We start from the raw sequence: 23,750 nt of genomic DNA, 5'->3' as shown, positions 1-23,750 counted from the left end.
GTAAATTCTTGAGATAAGAGGCGGGCTTCAGGGCTTTAAGGTATGTAAAGATAATCCAATCGAACAAGTGGATCAAATTTCGGAATTACTTTTATTGTTACTATTATAATTATAACTTATGTTGATCAAAGGAATAAATTCTAGGACTGAAAGTAGGACGAGCCCTAATGCATCGAAAAACATCATGCATTTACGGTTTCTTTTAGGTGCAAACTTATGTCCACATATGTGAGGACTTGGTTCACGTTAACTTCACTTAGCATTTTAAGAGAATTTCGACGAGATTTTCTTCTTCCCATAGATCTAAACTTTGACCATTTAGAGGAATATGATCCTAACTATAGCTGTTCAAGACTTCTTATGTCGTGTTATTCTTCAGAGCGTTTCAAACGGAATGATAAGTTGAATGCATTGCCAAATTGTGTGTATTCGTTACAAAAGCAACAAGAACAAAATCACTAATCAAATTAATAGCGAAAACTTGCTATAAAAAGGTGCAAAGTAATAGAAATGAATTTTGATCAGATACAATCAAGAACGAAAAATATCATATAAAATAAATCGGAAAAAATACTGATACGGAAAGAATAAAAAAGAAAAGTTTAGAAAATGTAAAAATCCTTTAAATAGTGATAGGTGTTGAAAAAGTTATTTATCTACGAAATCAAAATGAATACTTTCGCAATACCTAAATTTGGGGCTCAATTGGGTAATGGGTCCGTTTTGGATAAAGTAAGTTAAACTCTCGGTTCAGTGTTTAATTATTTTAATGATAATTTTTAATGACGCGTATAAATAGGTTACTCCCGATATGGCTCACATAGTAAATACCTATTGGGGTCGTTTCCCACCCATGGATACTAAAATGAATCAAATGTTGGGTGTTTTCACTTTTGTTATCATGATTATATCCTTGTGCGGCAATGGGATGGTGGTTTTAATATTCGGTACTACAAAATCGTTGCGTACGCCGGCTAATCTTTTGGTTTTAAATTTGGCTTTTTCCGATTTCTGTATGATGGCTTCCCAATCCCCAATAATGATTATTAATTTTTATTTTGAAACGTGGATATTGGGTCCATTATGGTGTGACATTTACGCAATTTGCGGTTCTATGTTTGGCTTCATATCTATATGGTCGATGTGTATGATTGCATTAGATCGTTACAATGTCATTGTTAAAGGGATGTCCGGTCGACCTATGACTGTAAGCTTGGCACTAATGAAAATCGCCATAATTTGGTTGTTTGCAACATTTTGGACTTTAATGCCTATGATCGGGTGGAGTCGGTAAGTGTTGTGTGACAAGAAATCTTTAGTTTTTTTTTTTTTTTTTTTTTTTTTTTGTTTTAATAATATTTTTATTTCTTTCCTGGGGGGCCGGCCTTTATTACAGCTATGTACCCGAAGGTAATTTAACTGCCTGCTCAATCGATTACATGACACGTGATTGGAATCCACGTTCTTACTTAATCACTTATTCATTATGCGTTTATTATACACCATTGTTCCTCATTTGTTATTCGTATTGGTTTATTATTGCGGCCGTTGCCGCCCATGAGAAGGCAATGCGCGAGCAGGCTAAAAAAATGAATGTAAAATCTCTTCGGTCGTCGGAAGATTGTGAGAAAAGTGCCGAGGCTAAGTTAGCGAAAGTGGCATTGACCACAATTTCATTATGGTTTATGGCGTGGACACCATATTTAATTATTTGTTATTTTGGCTTATTTAAAATTGAAGGCCTTACGCCTACGGCGACCATATGGGGGGCGACTTTTGCTAAAACCAGTGCTGTATATAATCCTATTGTATATGGTATCAGGTAAGTAGTGAACAGTGTACAAAATGTTAATTAAAACAATTAATTTTTGTTTTTTTTTTTTTTTTTTCGTTTATTCATAAGTCATCCGAAATATCGGTTAGTTTTGAAAGAAAAGTACCCCTGTTTGGTTTGCGGATCAACAGATGAACAAAAACCCACAAATAGTGACAATCAAACTGTTTCGGATGCCGAGACAGCTACTTAATTAAAATTGTTATCGATTTTTGTTTTAAATTAAGAGCAATGTACCAAAAAAAAAAATGGGCCAAAAATAAAAAAAAAAAAAAATACGTGCCAAATGAGTTACGTAATTGCAATGAAAATTTTTGTGACTTGGATAAAAAACGAAAAAAAATTACGTCAAAGCAAACGTTCTGGCAAGAAATTTTGGAATATTTCTTTATATTCTCTCTCTCTCTCTCTCTCTATAAACCTGTTGTTGAAATTACAAAAAGTCCTTAGGATCTTTTTCTAGAAACGGCACAGTAATCGTATTTGTCAGCAATTCCTAAACTACGGCTTCTTCGTTTGAATATGTTATCTTAATTGAAGTTGGGTGCAGTATTGTGACACCATTACGAGGGAAATGCTACCATTCACGCCTATAGGGATTGTTAAGTGTGATGACATTCGAATCCTCATGATAGGAAAGATTGACAAGTTTGAACAAAAGTGTGCTACCTTTCTCGGAGCATTGATTAGATAAAACAACTAATCATTGGTTTCACTCTATGACTCAATGACTTTCTAATTGTGTCTTCCAATAAACAGTTCTTTCTTCGTATCTTGAACGACGTTACAGACTCATCAGCACACAAGCTACAAGTTAGTTTTTTGTTTGTGGTTCGCATGGTTTAATTACCAATTTTTTCCCCAAATACCACCAAATATTTGGGAAGTGTTGCCTATTTGTGTAACATGGTAGCGGCCAGAAAGAAGTGAGGAAAGAGATAGGCAGGTTGCAGTAGATTCGTCGGTAAACCGGTAAATGTTATGCTTTTACCGACGGTGTACTCATTACAGACGCAAGCAGAATAGACTTTACAGTATTGAGATTTGAACCAACGCACACTGATCTCGTTTTACAAACGACAAAACTTATACTGAAGTGTACGATTATCCCTAATTCATAGTACCTTCATAGCACCTTCATCGTCAGTACCAAAACCGATACAAAGTCAAAGAAATAAAACCAAAAAAATAGTTTGTTTTCTCTTATGCCAGATTATATGATTAATTTTTCATGGAAATCATATCCTGCCTAAGAGATGGCTGACAGCGAACAGCACTTTCAGTAGACATTAAATTATTATTATTTCTTTTTTTTTTTTGAGAAAAGCTATTTTGAGTTTATTTAAACAGTTGGTATATGAGTGATTCGAAAAGGAAGGCAGAGAGAGAGAGAGAGAGAGAGAGCGAGATAATAAATATTGAAATATTTTTCTATGAATCCGATAACCCTGTAGATGTTACTTTAATGGTTGTAATAAAATTTGTGCTCAATTATGGAAAATTCTTTACGAGTTCCGTCAAAAATTTAGCTTTTAATGGAAAAAATCGTATAAAGAGAAAATAAGATAGTGAGAGAGATAAGCACACATAAGCTCTAGCATATTTGATTGATTTTGGGAAAAGCACTTTCTATAGGCGGTGTTAGGCGGTATTAAAATCAAAACTCATAAGCTAAGCACGTTGAGAGAAAGAGGATGGATTGTCGGCTTAATGCTGTTCACCAATTAAATCTGTTGAATAAACTTAATGCAGTGACTTAATATCTTGCATATGAAGATATTATGGTGACTGTAATGAGATATGTGTTTTAATAAGAATCGACAATACATTCATTTTTAACCGGACAATTGCATTCAATGTTCTTTTACTTAATGTTTTTCTTTTTGAATAATGCTTCGAGCATTTGAGGAAACATAATATGTGAGGATCATATCACAATCAATTGCTTGGAAATATGTTTTGATATTCTGAGCATAGTTTGCATATGTTTGATAAGTAAGAAAACTATATAAAGAGATGTTCAATATTTAATGTAATGCAGATTAAGAATGATGTATGCATACACACGCACACGAACACGCATATGCGCGTATTTTAGGTGCAGCAATTCATCATTTATTGTAATGCAAGAAAAATTTTGTTTCTTTTATTCTTTTTCTTAACCCATGCGATAGTACATCTCCGATGAAATATTTTATTCCCTAAGGAATTTTCAAAGAAATTGATATTGAGAAAAGAAATGATAACAAAAAGAAAAAAAAAAAAAAAAAAAAAAAAAAAAAAAAAAAAAAAAAAAAAAAAGATGAAATTGAAATTTTTTATATAATTCAAAAATAATATTCTCTTGTATTCCCATTATAATACTGTTATGATTGCCTCTCTAAAGTACATCAATTGCTGCGGCGACGAGGAGCCGTTACACGCACATGTATCCTTTCAAACACACATCCCAGATAGCTACTAAATAATGTAAAGCGAAAAAACGACAAGGGGAATATCATATTTGAATCGATTCATTCAGTTTTACAAGCTTTTGCATTTTTATTAAAAAAAAAGTTTTGGTTAAATGTGTTGGTTTAACCACAACACACATTTCAAGTAACATAAATAAATTTTCATAACACCACGATCAGGTAGTAGGGTTGGTATCAATCAATTGCCTATTTATACAGGTTAGAGTTAGTCGTCTATCTTCTACTAATTCGTTCTCCTCTCTCTTCTCTCCTCTCATCCTTTCGCTCATTCGTATCTGTTCGGCTAGCCATTTAGCCAGTTACTTATCTGCCTATCCAATCCCCTTCGGCGTCCCTTCCGCCGTCGGCTTGGGCCCTGGTTCGGCGGTTAATTTCTACATTCTGTGCTTCTTTTGTTCGTCAAGTTCACCACCGTTCTTCTGACAAATCGTTCAATTGGTCCAACCTAAATCAACCTATCCGATATGATGTTTGATGAATGTCTGACACGTCAAGTTTACAAATAATTCCTAATAAATTGCATTTTATTTTACATTTACATTTTACCGATATTCTCTGGTTTATTGGATTATATAAGCATTTCAAAATTTATTGTTTTTTTTTTTTTTTTTTTTTTTTAAATCTATATTATAGCTGTTGGCAATTTAATACATGCTCGTTAAGATATATGCAAAAAAGAAAAATTTCATTTTCAGTGTTTGCAATGAACATTGTGTTCAATTCTTTCTATACGTGTCTTGTTAGAGAAGCACTAGAAGAACTTTTCTATATGTTATAATTATCGAGAGCGACATTTTTATCGCTTTACGGGCGTAATATATTTTAATTATGATGCCTGATGTGAATGTATGGGACTGGAGCGTCAAAGTGATAAAAATTTAAATAGAGAAAGTTTGTACTTACCTTAGTCTCTCCATGACTCATACCGATAATTAGTTCGACGAAATCTGCAAAAAAAAAAATGTGAAAAACGAAAATTTTACCTTAGTATAACTTATTCGAAATTATTATATATCATAAAATTCAGTATTTAGTGATGAAGGATCACATCTTAGGCAAACACTTAGAAAATCTGTTCTCAGCAAGAATAAGAGAAAAAAAAGAGTGAAGGATGGAAACACTTTTTTCTCTCACCTACGACCCGATCTAGATAGAGAGCCCATTAAACTCGAAAGAGATATTAGTTAGCCATGTACGCTTACTTTCAGTCCGTCTACGGCAATTTATGACATGTTAAAGTTCAGTACACCTGCGGAATGTCGGGGCTTAACATTTACGAGCCCTAGTATTAATTCTTTATATTAAGAACTTATTCGTTTTCAATTCTTTATTCATTACGAATATTCCCTTGGGATGACTTCCCCCCCCCTTTCAACATCGTACAATTTAGTTCGAGTGGCAATGGCGGTCTGGATGCGATGACAATGTAAGTCTGCTATGAAAGCATAACAAGAGCAAACAAGAGGATCTCTCACTTCGTGATGTGGGCGAAACACATCGATGTGAAGAGACCAGGTGATCCATTTTGATTGCGGTGTAAGGAAAACCCCCTAAGATATTAGGTCTAGTTAGAGATTTCCACCCATTTGTTGCTAATGCGGAGTAACAGTAAAGCAGATAAGCGGTATGCTCGGGTTCGTTGATAGTGTTTACAAAAGTCACTTTATAAATTTAGGGTTCGAAGATTGCATGCTACTTGGCGACTTTCTGTCTATCGGAACTTTCTCTGTCATAGATCAATCTAATGTTAGACTATCGTAAATTTCTGGCGATTTCCAGGCAATCTAGAGACAACTTTTTGAATTATCGATAAGATATCCAATGCACCATTTCTCCCATATAATGGGAGGTAATGAATTTTGACATTTATGCATTATTTTGGTGTTTTATAATATTCATATAACTTGGCAACTCTTCTACGGAAACAGTATGCTTTACATACTGCTTATATAGAAATTATTGAACATTAAAAATAAGGAGGGGGGAGAGAGAGAAAGAGAGAGAGAAAGAGAGAGAAAGAAAGAAAAAAAAAAGAAAGAGAGATAGATAGAGAGAATGTAAAACATAATTTTATTTTTATTTAATTTAACTATAATTGAAGTTTATGATGTGCAAGCAGTTTTCCATTGAAATCAATTAAAATTCATATGAAATTGTAAATATCTCTTGGATATAATAAGTTGTGTTACCGTTATCCTATAAAGGATAAAATGATTAAAATGACGTGTTTGCGAAGCATTACAGAAAACTTTATATTAAGTTTATATTAAAGAATAATATTTTTTTCCACAAATTTACCTAAAAACAATTATTTAAATGTATTCCATTTTTCATTATAGTAAATTGACTACGACTGAGAATGTTACAATAGTAGTAGTCAACGAATGTGACAATTAATACAATTAAACGTAAAAGTTTTAACAATGATCGTTTTCCTATCAACTAAAAAGACTTAAGAATTAAATTTCATGGGGAAGACTGTCTGTCTATAGTGTGGATAGTACTTTCTCTTTGAAGTGTTTTACTTACAATGAATTTTCTTTTTTACTTTTCAACTTAAAACCGATGACCTTAGATGTTAATACTTGAAGACTTTCTCTGGCGAAATCAATAATGATAACAATAATAACACTGCGCTAAAGTATGGTAATCTTTGTTAGAACGAAGGTAACCAAATAAATATCGCGTAAGCACGCTACGATCTTTAAATTGAGCTGCTTAAGAAATTTAACTTAAATCTTAAACTAGTATCTGAAATATTATTAGTAACTGAGTTGAGAAATTTGATTCTGGTAATAAATAGAGCCCTTAGTATAATTGCCGGCCGAACTATTCTATTGAATTTTTTAAAAAAAACTTCTTTTTAACTTTGCGTTAAGTCGTCACTCCCCCTCGTCACCATCTCTAACGCAAATGAAGGAATTGTAAGGCATTAAGGCATTTATCAAGTGATTATAGAAGAGCATCTGTGTTCATAAGGGATTTGAGCTAAAACAAAATCTATGAAATTAAAAGTAAATCTTGAATATTAATATCAATCAATAATCGAAGAATGATTGGATGGAAAGTTTCTAGTCTTATAATAATCATTAACACACACTTTTAAAAGGACCTTAAGTATTCAAAGGGATTTTAAAACCAAATTTATATTTGAGTCTTTAAGCTTAGATTATATTTAAACAAGTCTATTCGTATAATGCAGTATGCAGTCACATGTCATATGTGACGTCCATGATGCCATGTATGTACATATATATATATATATATATATATGTATATATATATACGAAAAGGATATTCAATTTACTTCATACAAAAGCCTTTGTTTTAAAAAACAATTTTTCTTTTTTCTCACTCTATACGTTTTAAAATATAGTATGCAGCCACATGGCTTTACATATGCACACATATATATATATGTATGTAGGCTAAGCAAAGCAAGTATGTATACAAAAGGCATATATACGTATCTGCATATTAAATATATTTACATAGAAAAAGTTTTTGAAATTGTGTTTAGTTCATAGAATTAATGTTCTGTAGGTAATTTAATGAAATTGATAGAAAAAGAAGAAGTAGAAAAGTGAATGGAATAGATAAACACATCCAAGGGCGTACTTGCAAACATTCATTCTTTAAGATCAAACCACTTGTGAACTATACGTCCGTCCTGTATTTATATTTTTTTTAGTAACAAATAGTAAAAAGTATTTGTATTTGTTCGCATAGTTGTGCATAACTAACGCTATGACTAACGGGATATGAGCTGTAAATAAGATATTATTTAAAGGTTGTTACATGTACTTACTTTATTAGCTTTTTGAGGTTTTTTTTTTTTTGTCTTTGCTTTTTTTTATAGATCATAGGACGTGTGACGAACAGTTTAAGCAAACACAATTGACAAACACTGTTCTTCCATTTCCATATTTCTCAGCAATATTTTTACTTGCACTTCTCATCCCTCCTCATGCAATGCATTGGTCTCTAAACTTGAAATTAAATTTTTCTACATAAATGTATTTCATTATCGGATCAGATTTATTAAACGAATGCAGGAATAGGTGAGTGCATAAAAATCACGTCAGCATTCGCGGTGGGTATGTACCTTATTGTGCTATAGCTGTAACTATGATCAATTATGTTCCACACACTACAGAGAGTACTTAGCCGGTAAGTCGGTGTGTAACGTGGCTCACATTCACTAAGCTGCGGCTACCTCTTCTTTTTTTTTTCACTTCTTTTTACAGTCACCCCGCTACACGAGTGATGGCTTATACTAAAAAAATAACGTCCTGACAACCGACAGAAAGAGCTTAAAATTTCCAAATATCATTTAGCGGAAGCATTACTCAATTGCTTTCCTGAGTTATATAAAAATTTGTCGAGAAACGATGGTTGAAAATGCAAACCACGAAAACAATGAAAAGTTCTGTGGAAGATTAGTGTATATCCGACTGCATATTTAATTTAAGGGGACGGTATGTTCCCATTGGAGATACTTTTGTGATATGTGCTGTTATGTTTGCTTGTGTGTTGTGCGGTAGTGATCACTGCTGATAATAACTGCTCGTTAGTTAATAGCGAGCCAAGTGCCTATCGGGCATACATACCCCAAGCTGTGTTCACTTCCTATCTCTTTCGCCCCTTCCTTTCGTTACCCTTTTTTGAACAATCCCTGAATGATTAGTTAAAAAAAAAAACAGGTAGTGTCAGCATCAGTAATGGGTAAGGTAGAAATTTTTTTAATATAGAAACTTAAGTTTCCTCTTAACACCGTCGATTCTACGATAGCATGTGCTGATGTGGTGTCGATCAACCTGAGAGAGCTTCTTCTGAGAGTCGTCGCGCTATTTAATTGGCGATAACTCAATTTGTATTGCAGAACAATAAAATTTCTTGTCAGGAACTTTAGGTTATGCATTGAACGGACGACTTCGATTAGAAATCCCCTTTGTATAGAATAAGAATCTTTAGAGTCGTCTTGCTCCATAAAGGCACTTATGAAGAGAAAAGTAATATCTTGGTTGACTCATAACGAGTCCCTCTCTTGTTAATAAGAATAATTTTTTTTTGCCAATGAAACTATATATTGCGAGGTCGTCTCGACCTATTCCCTAAGACTGGGGCAGCTCAGCCGGTCCAGGGAAGGAAACCCACGAAATTATATATTTACAAAGACTCTCCATTTATTCCATAATTATTTCTTCACTTTATCTTATAATTAACACGCGACTCACCGAGGGTCTAATTTCGGCACTCAAACACGACTAATTTACGTAAACTAAAACCAGCCTATTCTACCCTATTCTATTCTTATGCTATTCCTATGCTATCTTAACCTACCACTCCCTTCCCCTCACCAGAGACGGAGAATGCGTGAGGCCAAAACGAGGGACGACTTTGGGTCCTCACAATATGTATATATGAAATTATTGTTGATATTCTTTATCCGATTTAGAATAAATGTGTTTTCATGCAGTGCCAAGAAATACATGGGAATCTTATATCATATATCTAAAGCCGTGCTCAAGTAGTGATTTGTCACTTGTTCCTGTTGTTATTGTCCCTGTAATACTTTTTCAATTATTTTGTAAAAGTCTTCATTTATAATTTAACTAAATGTAAACTTCTGGAATATGAATTTCCTTCACAACCCGCATTTATCACCGTTATATGGCTTGCTCGCCTTTTCGTAATGGTGATATAATGCTCTTAGATTTGTATCATTTAGATAAATTGATGATGAAAAGTTAATGAGTTTAGAACTTTGTTCTTAACAACTTGTTAATTAAATAGATTTAGTAAAGAAGCGCAACAATAAAGAAGAGAACAAAGAAATGCTTGTCTTAAAAAAAAAAAAAATATACATAAACTTAACAGGTTAACTAAAAAGTACTGCCGGTGCTTTCAATTGAATTGGAAATCATTTATTTATTTTTTTTTTTTGACATTTACCGATTTTTTCTATTATCTCTTACTGTCTCTTAAAACGATTGTGAGCTAATCGATCCTTACTTTATGGAAATTATAAAAATCTACTTATGATCACGAAAAATACATCCATACTACCACAATTCCGTGTTTATATACATATATATAGATATATAATATATTGTGAGGAACCAAAGTGGTCCCTTGTTTTGGCCTCATAGGTTCTTCGTCTCTGAGCGGTAGTGCTAGAGTAATTTAGGCTAAGCGAGTTAGGATTAAGTAAAGAGAAATTAGAGTAAAGAGAAATCAACAGAAACTGAGAATAGTTAGCTTAAACCGAAGTTTAGCGAAGTTTGTCAATACTAGAGTAAGTTAGGCTAAGCGCGTTAGGATTAAGTAAAGAGAAATTAGAGTAAAAGGAAATCAAAAGAAGCCGAAGTTTACTGAAGTTTGTCAATACCAGAGTAAGTTAGAGAAAATGAGCTGGTCGCGGAGTGAGTGTAGCCGTCTATTCCAAATAAGTTTCAGTTTCTTCCTTCTTTTACTGTGGTGCGGATCAATATGGTCTTTTCGCCTTAAAACAAAATGGCCATAAAACATGTAAAGGTCCAATATTTTTTCATGATTTTTATTGTTTTGAAAAGAGCTTTAAATATTCGCATAATCGGTTTTTTTCTACATCTAGTTTTTGATCTACTGATGACATAATTCGACATAATTGGACTGGTCGACCCTTACGGCAACACTATAGTTATAATAATGAAGATGGGAATCTGCAATGTCGGACAGACGTTCCTTAATCGATAAAGAATGTAAGGTTGCAAAGTGGGCGTGATATGTTTATGTGAATGCTTGCCATATGGAAGAAAGGAAAAGATCAAGGAAAATTTGTATCAATTTTTTAGCTTGCTATCTTCAATAATGCGGCTTTAACGATTTCACGAAATTATGGGTCAAAATGATCCATATTCGTGGTAGGTAGAAACATTCGTAGATTCAGTCTAAATTGAATATATTTATGATAAATTATTGAAGTGTAACGGTATAATTAATCAATATAGAAAAGCTTTTGAATAATTTATGCTATCATTATCATCATCGTAGCCATCACTGTTTGCACAAAATTGACACAGGTGAGCTCATTTATAATACTTTGCGTCTGATGCTTCTAGACAGTTATGGTTATTGCGAGTTACTGTTATGTCAAAAACTTAAATCCTTCAAATAAATTATAGGTTTTTTGTATAAATCCCATAAAAACGAAATCATATAAATACAGGCAGGCGTACACACACACACACACACACACACACACACACATACACCAATACCAATACCAAGTATAGGTATATAGATAGAAGAGAATACGTGAAAAATAAAGTTGCTTAAGCCTATTTACATACATACATAAAACGATGTGAATGTGTTTGTGACATGTAGCATTCTATAAATGCTGATGTCAAAACTTGGAAACAATCGAAAGAGTTATAAAGAAGATAACAAACAGCAGTTATTGTTTATGAGTTAGTTACCTGGTGACGACGGGACACACACATTTTCTATCCTGTTATTTTTGTTATTTTGTTTCAATTTATTGACATATACAACATATATATGCACATGTATTATATACATGTTATGTTTGTGTTATTGTGCAAAGAAACAAAAAAAAAAACAACAACAAAAAAAAAAATCTCAATTACATTTCAATTCAAATGGAATTGTATTTAATTGACCTCTCAAAGGATTTGCAACATACAGCGTTTACTGGAGTGTTGTTATTTACTAAGCACCATTTGGTTTAAATGGTTGTTTAAGTGAATTGAAATCGTTTCTATGGTTTTGCGATGCCATACGTTTACAGGTAATGTAAACGTAAATGCTTTTCCATGCCAACAAATATGTTTGTTTTTTGGATGTTCTTTGCGTTTTTTTTTTTTTTTTTTTTTTTTTTTTTTTTTTTTTGTTTTGTCTTTTAGGAGGTCATCATGATTGTCATTTACCTTTGACGAAGAGGACACCACGTCAACGGTGTGTCTGTGTGTTATGTCATTTATGCGCTGAATGATATTTAACCTCATCTTTTTTTTCAATCATTTCTTTCTAGAAATCTGTATTGTTTCTTCATTGCTCTCACCCACTACGATAGCAACTCAGCATTTTTATGCAGATATATGAAAATGATTGTGGATTGGAAATGAATATTATTTAAGATTATATTATAAGATTGTATATATATATATATATCTTGTCTTTATTATTTTCATTCACAGAAGAAGAAGAAGAAAACCTTAAGACTATAAAATTTAAGTGAACCTATAGCCTATATACCACTGAATCAAGGCAAATATGCCAAAGCTTGGGGAAAATATAGAAAAATTACTTTGTATATTCGTAGATCGTAGCGTGATAATGAAAAATTAAAAATATTACTATGCTTAGCATTACTTGGTGGATATTTAAAAGAGCATAAGTGGTTAATTGAACATAAGTGGTTCGATGGAAAGATTAGGTTACAAAAGTCAGTGCGGTTGGAATATTCATAACTGAATTTGCATTGGCTAAGTTTTATAAGTTTTAACAGCATTTGCATAGAATGCATTGGTCAATCAGTGACACCATTTAGCATCTTCATCATGAAGCAAATGCGTAGGAAGTAAGTTATGCATTTTCCGAATGAAGGTAAGTACATAAGTAATAAGTTATTTTCGTACAACGGTCTTAGGACAAGTGAATCTCAAATTAAATTCTTTGGGTGGAAAACAGCATTTGCTTCCGCAAAAGATTTAATTAATTCAACGTGAGCATGAGAAAAAAAACAACACCGGAAACATACTCAGTATAGATCGTATCAAGTTCACAAATAGTCTTTTCGTTACGCATAGGATGACGAACTCTCTAGACCAACAGTTAGTAAAACCTAGCAGCATCATTGATTTAAGGTTTGTTCAATATGTAAAATGAAACAAAGTTGTAGATGGAAAGCCAAGCTTAGACCAAGGGATAAGTCGACATACTCCACTTTGTGTAAATAAAGAAAATGTTCAGTTATGGCATGAACTTTATCTAGAAAAATGTAAAAAAAAAAAAATGTATATTGCTGCCTTTTACGTTGAAGTCTACGCATAAATGTGGAGAAAATGTAGGATGTAAAAGGTACACTCACTTGTGGTCACTGTTTTGACCCTTAGATAAGAAAATAGCAACAATCTGGAATTACCATTCGAAAATCGGCGCGAATAAAGAATTAAAACCTGGACGATTTATTTTGGTTTTTTTCTGATTCAATTTCGTCTAAATATTACTAAGAATCCATCAAGTAGGATAATTGCATTCGCTATTGATGGCGTCACAACTCTACCGCAGTTGAGATTTGATCCCCACGACCACTGAGTTGGCAGTTAAGACTCTTGCCTACTCGGCCACTCAGGCGGATTAAGCGAATAGTTCTTGTCACACATTATGAGAAATGAGAACGCCACCTCTGAATCTCACTTGATTCGTATTCAATACCAACCCAGATGCAACATTGTTCAGTGTTAAGTATGTAGGCGATTTTTGCGATCGAGAGTGTGTGAGACAGACAGACGAACATGCTTAAATCGATTCCGAATTTGATGCGGCTCAAGAATACGTATACGTTGTGGGGTCCCTAAAGTTGCCTGCTCGATGTTACGAACGTTTGCGTTGACAAAATGCCTTGTCTTGCTTTTTTTTTTTTGTTTGTATCTCTTTTTGTCAGATGGAGGTGAATAAAAAAATAATGTGAAATTATCTGATAAGCGGTACAATTTTAACTTGGGAAGAAATCATTTCGAAAGTAAGAAAAATCTTATACTACAAATAGTCAAACTGTAACTGCTAATGTCGAATGTCATATAATATGATGCCAAGATATCTTCTCGTCTTAATAAAATAATATAAAGTAAATGACATTGACTGTCATTAATGTTTAATTTTGAAGGACCATTAAATCGAATTTCTTTATTTGTTACCAAAGTTAATATTAACTTAATATATGGAAGAGAACACAAACACATACAGACACTTCTACAAACATCTTTAACAATTTTTGACATCTAATTGAGTTTCTCTTTCTGCTTTACAGATAAGGATAGATTCTTTTTTTTATTTTTTTTTTTTATTTACATTTATATATATATAATGTGACATTCTTCTTCTTACTGATGCTTCATCATGCGGAATGTGTTAAAAGCTTAATTGTCTTAAATGGATAACGCAGGAAGAATGAGAATATGGGTTTTAAATTCAACTTCCTTTTAATACGCAAGAAAGAGAAGAAGAAGAAGATAACAAAATGGAAAAATGTTTAGAAGAAATAATTTTGAGGGAAAAAATGAAAATTACGTTGGTTAGATTTCGTTGAAAGATTTCAGTTTATATGAATACCTCAGGCATATTGGTATAGTTTTCTGATATGATGATAATGATGATGGTGATGATGAGGTTTCTTTTTCTTTCATAATATTTGTTTTTATCCAAAAATAACTTTGCTTAGCCTGAAAAGACAAAATGCAATGTTTCCTGCAATTTATACAAAAATTGTTGCATTCTTACTCTCATTGTATATTTGTATATACATATCTATATATACATATATATATATATATATATTTTTTTTTTTTTTTTGGGTAACTTTTAATTGAATAGTTTTCGATTTGGTTAAATTGAATTGATTTAGTAATTTGTTGCTTAAGTTTGTTTGTTGTCTATCTAATAAAATTATGCACAAAATTTTGTTTAAGAATTATTTCGAAGGATTGGTTGATGGTATTCTTCTCCTTTGTTCGAGTGAATTTTGCATAGAAATGCATGTGACATAATCACAATTGTCATATGTCATATAAATGCATATTTATATGTTTGTATTTGTATGTTCATACGTTCATATGTATACATATTACAATTCCCTATACTAAGTATGTTGATATTCAAAAGCCAAGAAAACAAGTAGCATTTTTTATTTTTTTATCTATTTTCCTTTGGCTTTATAATTTGATGCCATTCACAAATCAGCCAACGCTACTACTACATAACCTAACAACCACTTGGCAAGTGTCAATTGTGAATAAAGGATGAACACAAATTCTATTTGCATTGTGGTACAATATAAAGTTAACTTGTAGAATCAAGTAGAGATTTACACATGCATGTACAAACAAAAACTCATCCGATCCGCACACTTATTAATCTAAAAAGTATCGAGCGTTGAGCGAGAAATGAAAGAACTTCGTATATATATTATTGCGTTCGATTTACTCAACTTACAAGATTTATATGAAGCGGCGGACTTTTCTCACACATGAGGTTCAACATTTTTTTTTTTTTTTAACTAAACTAACAACATGCATGCATGAGAGCATAAGGTCTCTCTGGACTTTACTTTCAATGCGAAGACTTTAACATTTGTGTGAGTAGTGAGTAGTGTGATGTATAAGTGTGTGTGTGTGTGTGTGTGTGTGTGTGTGTGTGTGCAGGCTCGAGTTTCTCACCACTATTACAGCAACTGATTGGCAACATTATTTATACGGAGCTTACACGCATAGACAGACAGGCATATAGATAGATATATATATATATATATATATATATATACATATATATTTGTGTCTGTTCACGTAGATGACTTCTTTAAAAAGTTCATCCTTTTTATATGTAAAAGAAATCTCAGTTTTGTATAGTTGTTTGTGTGCAGCAGTGAACGTTGCTGTTACTGGTATTTTATTGCATTTGGTTTCAAGAAAATTACATTTGCATATTTTTGCGGAAATCTTGTATTCTCGCTTGTGTTCACTTTTTCTTTCATTTTTACTCTATTTGTTATTGTCAGTTCTATTCAATGTTTATTTATATACATATATATATATATATATATATGTATGCATATGCATTAAGGGATACATTGTTGCTTTTGGCGTTCGTGTTAAATAAATATTGACATTGGTACGCTAGCGTATAATTTTGGATCTAGTGAAAATGTAATTATTTCTATGCGTACGGAGCCAAACTCAATACCATCCGTTAACTAAATTTGAACCTAAACGTTATTCAGGCATTCATATATATATATATACGAAGTTTACATAATTTCCTCTTCTGGTATAAATAAATATTGATTTTGAAATGTGTGTAAAGAACAGAAAAGAAACAAAAAAACAAAAAAAGAAAAATCATCTCTGATTAAACACATCATGTGCTTATCTAGTTTTCACAAAAATTAATCATAATCTTCATAGCATTGGAATAGGGCCATAGTCAAGAAACTTAATTCATATGAATCTAGGTCGTCGCGTTCATTAATTTCTTTAGTTTCTTTATTTGCTTAATGTATGTATATATGATTTTATATAATGTATTTATACAAGTATTAAGGTCTGCAAAACTTTGCTTCAAGTTTACTTAAGTGTATAGTATAGAGGAGCAAAAGTTTTGGCAAAACAATATTTTCTTATATCCCTTGCAGAAGGATGAGAGGTATATTCATGTTGTCAAAACGTTTGCAATGCCCAGGAGGAACCATTAGAGACTCCACACATTATAGATACGCTTGATTAAGATCATACTCTAAATCGGTTTAAGTATGTCCGTCTGTCCTTTAATGTAATGCCTGTTGTACACATTCTTATGATCGCAAAAACGAAGCTATTTCGAAGAAGTCCTTGCTTGCAGTTTGGCATTGAAAATGGGCCAAATCGGCCGAAGGACACACCCCTAGCATCATGTAAACTGAGAAGATTTCTATTTTTATAAAGAGAGGAGAAAAATTCCGTTTTTCCTCATTACTCATAAGCTATAGCAGATAAATGTACAAGAATTATTTTTCCTATATAATATTTACTTGCAATTTATGTAATAAGCGATAAAAACACGAAAATATTGATAAACCTCTTAAGCCTCAACTCTCTCTGTTAACCAATTGGAGAAGCGTCGAATAGACGGTAGATGTTTTGGGCACAGCAGGCTATAATTAAGTTTCCACACATGCTCGGTGGAAGAAATTATAGCAGCAAACAGTGCTGGAAAAGTCGGTGTTTTCGTTGGCTGGTCATCAGAGGTCACTTGTCAAGGGAGAAAGGAAACAATACAACAATCCACTCTTTACTTACTCGTCAGTTGTTGTATTCGTTTGCTTTCTCTTACTGCGGCATGCAGTTAGGCTGATTCTTAATACGTCCACACAACATTCTAATTGTCATTCAATCTGTGATTTAATTTCTGATTGATAGGATAGAAGTAATGTAGTAACCGGACCTGCATCTCTAATCCTATTTGAATTTTTTGCTAAGATTTAATTTAGTTTTATATTAAAATTTTCATCGTCTTACCATAACTGTTTATAGTTTACTTAAAGTTTACATTGCTCGATATAGAATCAAAAAAAAAAAAAAAAAAAAAAAAAAGTTTAACGGTTCAACAATTTTTATCCCAATCATCAAATGAAGGTGAACTAAGAGTTCGAAGCTTTTATGCGAGTTTGTGCAGATCGATTAAATTTTTCTTGCTATACGTTCTATACTATATTGGTTGGTCTACAGTATTCTACACTAGGAGTCATTTCATGCTATCAAAATTCGTTGCTGGTAATCAAACGATACGAAGACATTCTAGAAAATGGTCAGCATATTCAACACAGAATATTTCTTATGTTATGAGATTAAAAGGTCGCTTTCACTTAGTTAGGGTCTTTGAGAAAGAAGAAAGCGCTAAAGAATTGTAACTTATTAGAGTAATAAGTTACACTAGGATTGTAAGGTCCTTTACAACTCATTTAATATAAAGTCAATGACTAACATTGAAAATGTTTGCTATTATGATGGCTGATAATAATATATTGGCACAAGCTTATCATCTAGATTATGCTCATTATTAACACGACATCATCATTTATTATACACTATCGCAATATCTGACAGGCTCTATAGATAGGCAAATAAACTGTTAGCGATGTATTGTGTCATTTGCTTGTTAATACATCAAAGGTTGATATATTTACAATTCTAAGTAAGTAACTGCATGCACTTATGTGGGTTGGCTGAAAAGTGCCCGACCTATATATGAAGGCGCGTCGGCACTTATGCACAAAGGTTAGAGAATATATTACGGCTTGCATTTGCCGTTGGACATGAATCGTTTGAATGACTGACTGTTGGTATTTTTTGTGAAAACTGACAAAGAATGTCTATCGAGATGCTTAAGGGGCAATACGCTTAGAATGTATATGTTCGAAATTATCAATTAATGTGAAGAACAACATGTACACAGTTTTCCACATTTATTTCTTTTCATTCATTCAACTCTCGTGAATTTCGATTGAACTACGAAATTGAAATTCAAAATATTTTGATGTCGCTTGAAGAGTTTAGGCAAATATTACGACTATTCTGATTCGTTGCATATTGACATCGCTAGCTCGTTTTCGTAATAGAGTTGCGATCACATTACGCAATCTACGTAACACAGTATTGCGCGATTTACCTTAAAATGAAAATTAAGCGATTAAAGCCTTTTAAGAAATGGCATCCGGATCGACACAGAGTGCTTTAACTTGAAAACTAACTAATTGTGTTTTCCAATCTGATCTCAAGATCTGATCAATTCAGTCAATAATTTTGAGTAATAAATTTATTCGAATCAATTAATTGTTTTTTTTTTTTTTTTTTTTCTTAAGAGCAAATATGTAGGAAAGTTTCATTCAATCGCAGATTTCTAGTAGGAAGCGATTAGCAAATTTTGCGTTTAAAGTGCCGGATGACGGAGTGCAAATACTTGAGACTGTGGATTTTCTTTGAAAAATGATAAATAATTATTTCGTATTAAAATCACTCTCTTCTGGTATTTGCCCAAGTGGTTGGTGAACTTTTCCAGTTAAACGAGCATGAAAAAGAAAAAGCAAAACATTTAAATTTGGGACTCTACCGCGGTGGAATTTTGAAGGTATTTAGGGGAATTGAAACGTGGGGAGTGGCGAAGAACGTTTGTCAGGGCCATCACGTGAGACTAGCGGTGAAAAAATTGCTTAAATTTGCTAAATGGCGATAGGCTACCATGGAATTAACAGAGACATGGAGGAGATTAAGAGCAGAGGCTATGAATAATCCCGAAAGAAAATATCTTCCATATGTCGAATAACAGATGAGAAAACTAATCTTCATGCTGGAACGACTTAGAAGTCGATGGAAATCGGTAGAAGTACGATTTTTTCGGTTTTTTCGCAGCGACTTTTATCGGTTCACAAATCTTATAAAAAATATGATGATCTAGGGAAAAGGGAGTACGATTTAATAATAATGAGGTCATTGTGGTATCTGATGAGCATTTTGAGCGTTGTGGCGTCTGTTTGACTGATTGTCATTTTCTTGAAGGAGATTATTTGGAAGGATAAGAAAAGATTTGAAGTAAAATGTTTTACTCCTTTCTTAGGTCGGATACTTTTCAACAAGCCCTTGTCTGCATTACTGCTTAAGCACATGTTGTCACACTTCTAATTGAAAAGCATGTCACAAACAATTTTCGAAATGGATATGAATGGAATTACTGAGTAGATTAACTGAAGCAAAATTATGACGAGGCTTTTCAACTAAATATGCCCTTCATTTTGAATTTGGTCTTAGTTTACACACATAATTTCTTCTATTAAATAAATAACGATTTGGAAGTGAAATAAGATGCATATGAAAACGGAATATATAAAAATATCTGTTTATACTATTTTTCGAAGATGATATCGTCAAACTAAGCGGTTTATCGGTAAAATGCGAGCAACAATATTTCAAGCAAACTTTTCCAATCACTACTTAATTCAATTGTGTTGTGTTCATTTATTATCGGAGCAAAATGATTTGTTGGCTGACATTTATTCTAATGCATATAGCATTTGTATTGAAAAATCTCTCAAATTTATTTTAAATAATTTATAAAACTTAAAAAAAAAAAAACTTTTTTCTGTTTTACGAGTTTATATACGAATTTGAAATTTGTATTGAAAACTATTGCATTCTACAAGCAAGTATACGAAAACATTTTCATGCACGTACTGTTTCTTCATTAGAATTGAAGAAAGCAAAAATAAAACGTAAGCTAGTTTAAGAAATGACATTGGACGACAACACCTGCATGAATTTATATGTATGGTTTTCCGCATTGATTACAATGAACTAAATAAAAAAAAAAGTAAAAAAAAAAAATTAAATTTCATTTCCTTTTCTTTTTCAAAATGCATCACGTGAACAAACTTATTTGTACTCAAGAGGACATTAAGTGTGCACACAATAAACTTAAAAAATATTTAGTATAATCTATCTTTAAGTAGCAGGTGCTGCTTGATTCTCTTAAAGTTATTTTTTATATGTGCTTTTACGAAAATTAAATCGTAATTACTTTAAAATCACATATAAAAGAAATGTCATGTAATGTCTTTAAAAATTTTCAAAACTAATCGGGGTTCGACAGTATTCTACAGCATTTGCCGTTTTGCGCCACATCTGAATGCATTGAAGAATTTAGAAAAAACACAAGTAAGAAAATTATATTCGGTCATAACTGAAAGTTTTTATAATCATCCCTACGAGCCTACAAAAAAGGAAGACTACATTTTTATACTCCATAGTGTTGCGTGGGTCCGGTTAAAATGCAAACTTATATGGTGTAGGTGTTCTACTTTATGAGTAACGAGTAAAAAACGGGGAATACAAAAGTGTTCTCAGTTCTTGTTATATAGACCTGTGGACCTTGTAGATGTGTCCCTTGAAAAGTTTGAGTCATTTTCAAGTTCGTTTGCGATATATTCATTTTCGCTAATGGGAGAATGTTTACCACAGTTAGACGTATTGAAAGTGCTAGCCATCTAGCTAGCCATCTGCTTTATTAAAAACCCTACCATACTTGAAATTTGAACCCAACACCACCACCATTGATTTGTTAGTTGAGATCCTTTATCTATTAGGCCCCTGAGGCGTATCGTAAACATTACGGACATCATCCCCGAAGGGTGAGGGGCATATTGATTTTATCAAAACATTTGCAATGCCGCGAAGGAAGTTCCACAGTCTTCACAAAGTCAATTTGGAATGCATCTAAACACATCCACTTGTTCGTCTGTCCAGGTGTCTGCAAACATCCTTCGGTTAGCGAAAATGGAGATTCCGCCTACAAATTTGCAAAAGAATTTAGAATTGACTTGAACTTTTCAAAGGACACGCCCACATGCTTCTACGACAAAAACTTTTATTTTGGATATAGACGAAATTAACTGCTCCCTCTCTATATTATAGAGCACGAGAATGTTTGTTCTTTTACTTCTTTTGTGTTTGCGTTTTTTGTGGTAAATGCGGTGATGGGTATAAAAGATTCGGTCCCTACCAAGCTTGATTTTCTTATTTTCTAAAATCAACATTTTCTCTAATGATATAACAAGAAAAGGTATAAGGTCTTTACTCATGCCAAGCTTAAAAAAGGCGAAATTGCAATGATATTGGTCGCTGTTCAAGATTCGCCTTAAAGGGAGTATAAGGGAGGTTGCCTTCGGTTATTCTTTTATTGAGTTGTTTTCAAAATAAAATGAATATAATTTAAATTAAAATCTCAATTGTGGTTACAAAAAAAAAAAAAAAATGCAAAAAGAAAAGAACAAAAAGCGTGTATCCCTTTAAACCTTTGGTAACAAATGAGAATTCGAAATATTTGCATAATACGAAAATACTTAAGTTAAGCAAGTGAGCAATTATGCGTTGACTTTAAAGTTGGTTTGGGAAAAGTACGGTTTGCTTGCATAAATGCATGACCATCGTCGCTTCATACTCACATTTTCACTTTTATACGTAATGTTTTTTACTTTAGTCACCGGAGACTCATAAAATTGTGCAATAAAGATAAAAAAAACAAATATAAAATAAAATGAAAATATTTTATGATAAATGACCTGAAGACAAAATCCAACCGTAAGTTTACTGCTACAAGAACAATGAAAAATTATGCTAATAGAGCAAAAAAAAAGAAAAAAAAAAAAAAAACAAAAAAAAGCAAAAAAGAAAAACTTTAAAAAGCATTTCAGAGCATACAAGCAATTGCAGAGATTCCTGTAAGTGAGAACATTGAAACGGATAAGTGTTGAAATGTCTACGAAAATTATGTATATATTATAGGCATATAGTGTAGAACTTAAAAAATATTGAGCTCAATATAAGGTAGTGTCAGTATATGCGAATTGAATGAATGAATGAACGCATGAATGAATGAATGACTGAATGAATGAATGACTGAATGAATGACTGAATGAATGAATGAACATAAAACATTCATTAATTTATATTTCTTTTACGGCTCAATACTTTTTTTAACTATGTAGTATCGAATATTTATAAGAATTTTTTATAAAAATATATTTCAAAAGAAACAGAGGGGGAAAAAAAAATGTAAAGAGAACACCCGCCCTTTACATCGAACATACTCTTTTTGGGATTGTTTAACACGTCTATACTTACTTATGCACGTATATATATATATATATGTTTTCCCATATGAGCTGATTTTGTAGACTTTTGCAGAAGATAAGACGAAAGCGTAGTACGGCATCATGGATATGCATATAAGTGGGGGATGGCATTATAAGTTGTTTGTATAACGGTATAAATAGTTTTATTGGAATGTTGTGCGAAAAATATACGTGCATACGTGGACATATACGTATGCGTAAAGGATGAAACCACAAATCTCCACGAGATCGCTTTGCAGACAGAAAGAGTATTTTTTTAAAAATGTTAAGAAAGCTGTTATATATGATTACATAGTTGTTGTTGTATGGTTTTTTTATTTATTTATTTTTATTTTATTTTTTTTTTATTTTGTTTTATTATCTTTTCCTTATAATTGTTTTCACGTTGCTTGCTTCGTCATTTAAGAAAAGGTCAAAGGAGTCAATATTAAATTTTTATAGTAAGTATTTAGCAAAGCGTTTCTTTTTTTTTTTTTTTTTTTTTTTTAAAATTTTTTTAAAAATAAATTTTTTTCTTGTCAGTTTTTTTTTGTTTTGTTTTTTTTTTTTGTTTTATATAAAAACGATAAGAAAGTAATAAAAAGAAAACGAAAAGAATGTTACCCGAAAATCTAGTTAAAATTAATGTTCTTGAGGCATTTTACTGTTCGGTTATTCCCTTGCATACTAATGCTATTTGGACATTTGGAATTTGCAACTTTTCTCATTTGCCAAAAAGATGCTTATTTTAGGTATGTGCGTAAGTATATGTATATAAAGGGTGTGAAGATAAATTCGAATTTAACTAGTAAAGACACCTACCATTTCTATTAACATACCTCTGTTAACGACTTAACAGAGCTCATGTTAAATAATTACAATTGAGATATTGTTGGTTTGAAAGCCTAATCCGTCCATATTAACAAAAAGAAAATATTTTTGTGGACATTTCATGAATCCATATAAAACTACCTTTCAAACAAACTAAAAAAATTCAAATTCTGCTTATGGAAACTATTTT

The 23,750-nt window shown here is 32.2% G+C and overlaps 1 protein-coding gene across 1 annotated transcript; it reads left to right on the top strand.

The window, feature by feature from the left end:
• The first annotated feature begins 578 nt into the window (after positions 1-578).
• On the top strand, positions 579-2,083 carry LOC119635141 (opsin Rh2). The gene is made up of 4 exons (XM_038029739.1): positions 579-732; positions 800-1,290; positions 1,397-1,822; positions 1,904-2,083. The coding sequence occupies exons 1-4, from the start codon at positions 670-672 to the stop codon at positions 2,025-2,027; spliced, it is 1,104 nt and encodes a 367-aa protein (XP_037885667.1). The 5' UTR covers positions 579-669; the 3' UTR covers positions 2,028-2,083.
• Positions 2,084-23,750: the final 21,667 nt, after the last annotated feature.

Source organism: Glossina fuscipes, unplaced genomic scaffold, assembly GCF_014805625.2.
Source record: "Glossina fuscipes isolate IAEA_lab_2018 unplaced genomic scaffold, Yale_Gfus_2 3, whole genome shotgun sequence".
NCBI lineage: Eukaryota > Metazoa > Arthropoda > Insecta > Diptera > Glossinidae > Glossina > Glossina fuscipes.
The sequence above is the reverse complement of the archived record's forward strand: the minus strand, read 5'-3'. Positions and strand labels throughout refer to the sequence as shown.

Coding starts and splice junctions, on each gene's coding strand:
- LOC119635141 (XM_038029739.1), top strand. CDS start 670: ATGAATACTTTCGCAATACCTAAATTTGGGGCTCAATTGGGTAATGGG. Junction 733..799: donor ATGGGTCCGTTTTGGATAAA/GTAAGTTAAACT, acceptor GCGTATAAATAG/GTTACTCCCGATATGGCTCA. Junction 1,823..1,903: donor CCTATTGTATATGGTATCAG/GTAAGTAGTGAA, acceptor TTTATTCATAAG/TCATCCGAAATATCGGTTAG.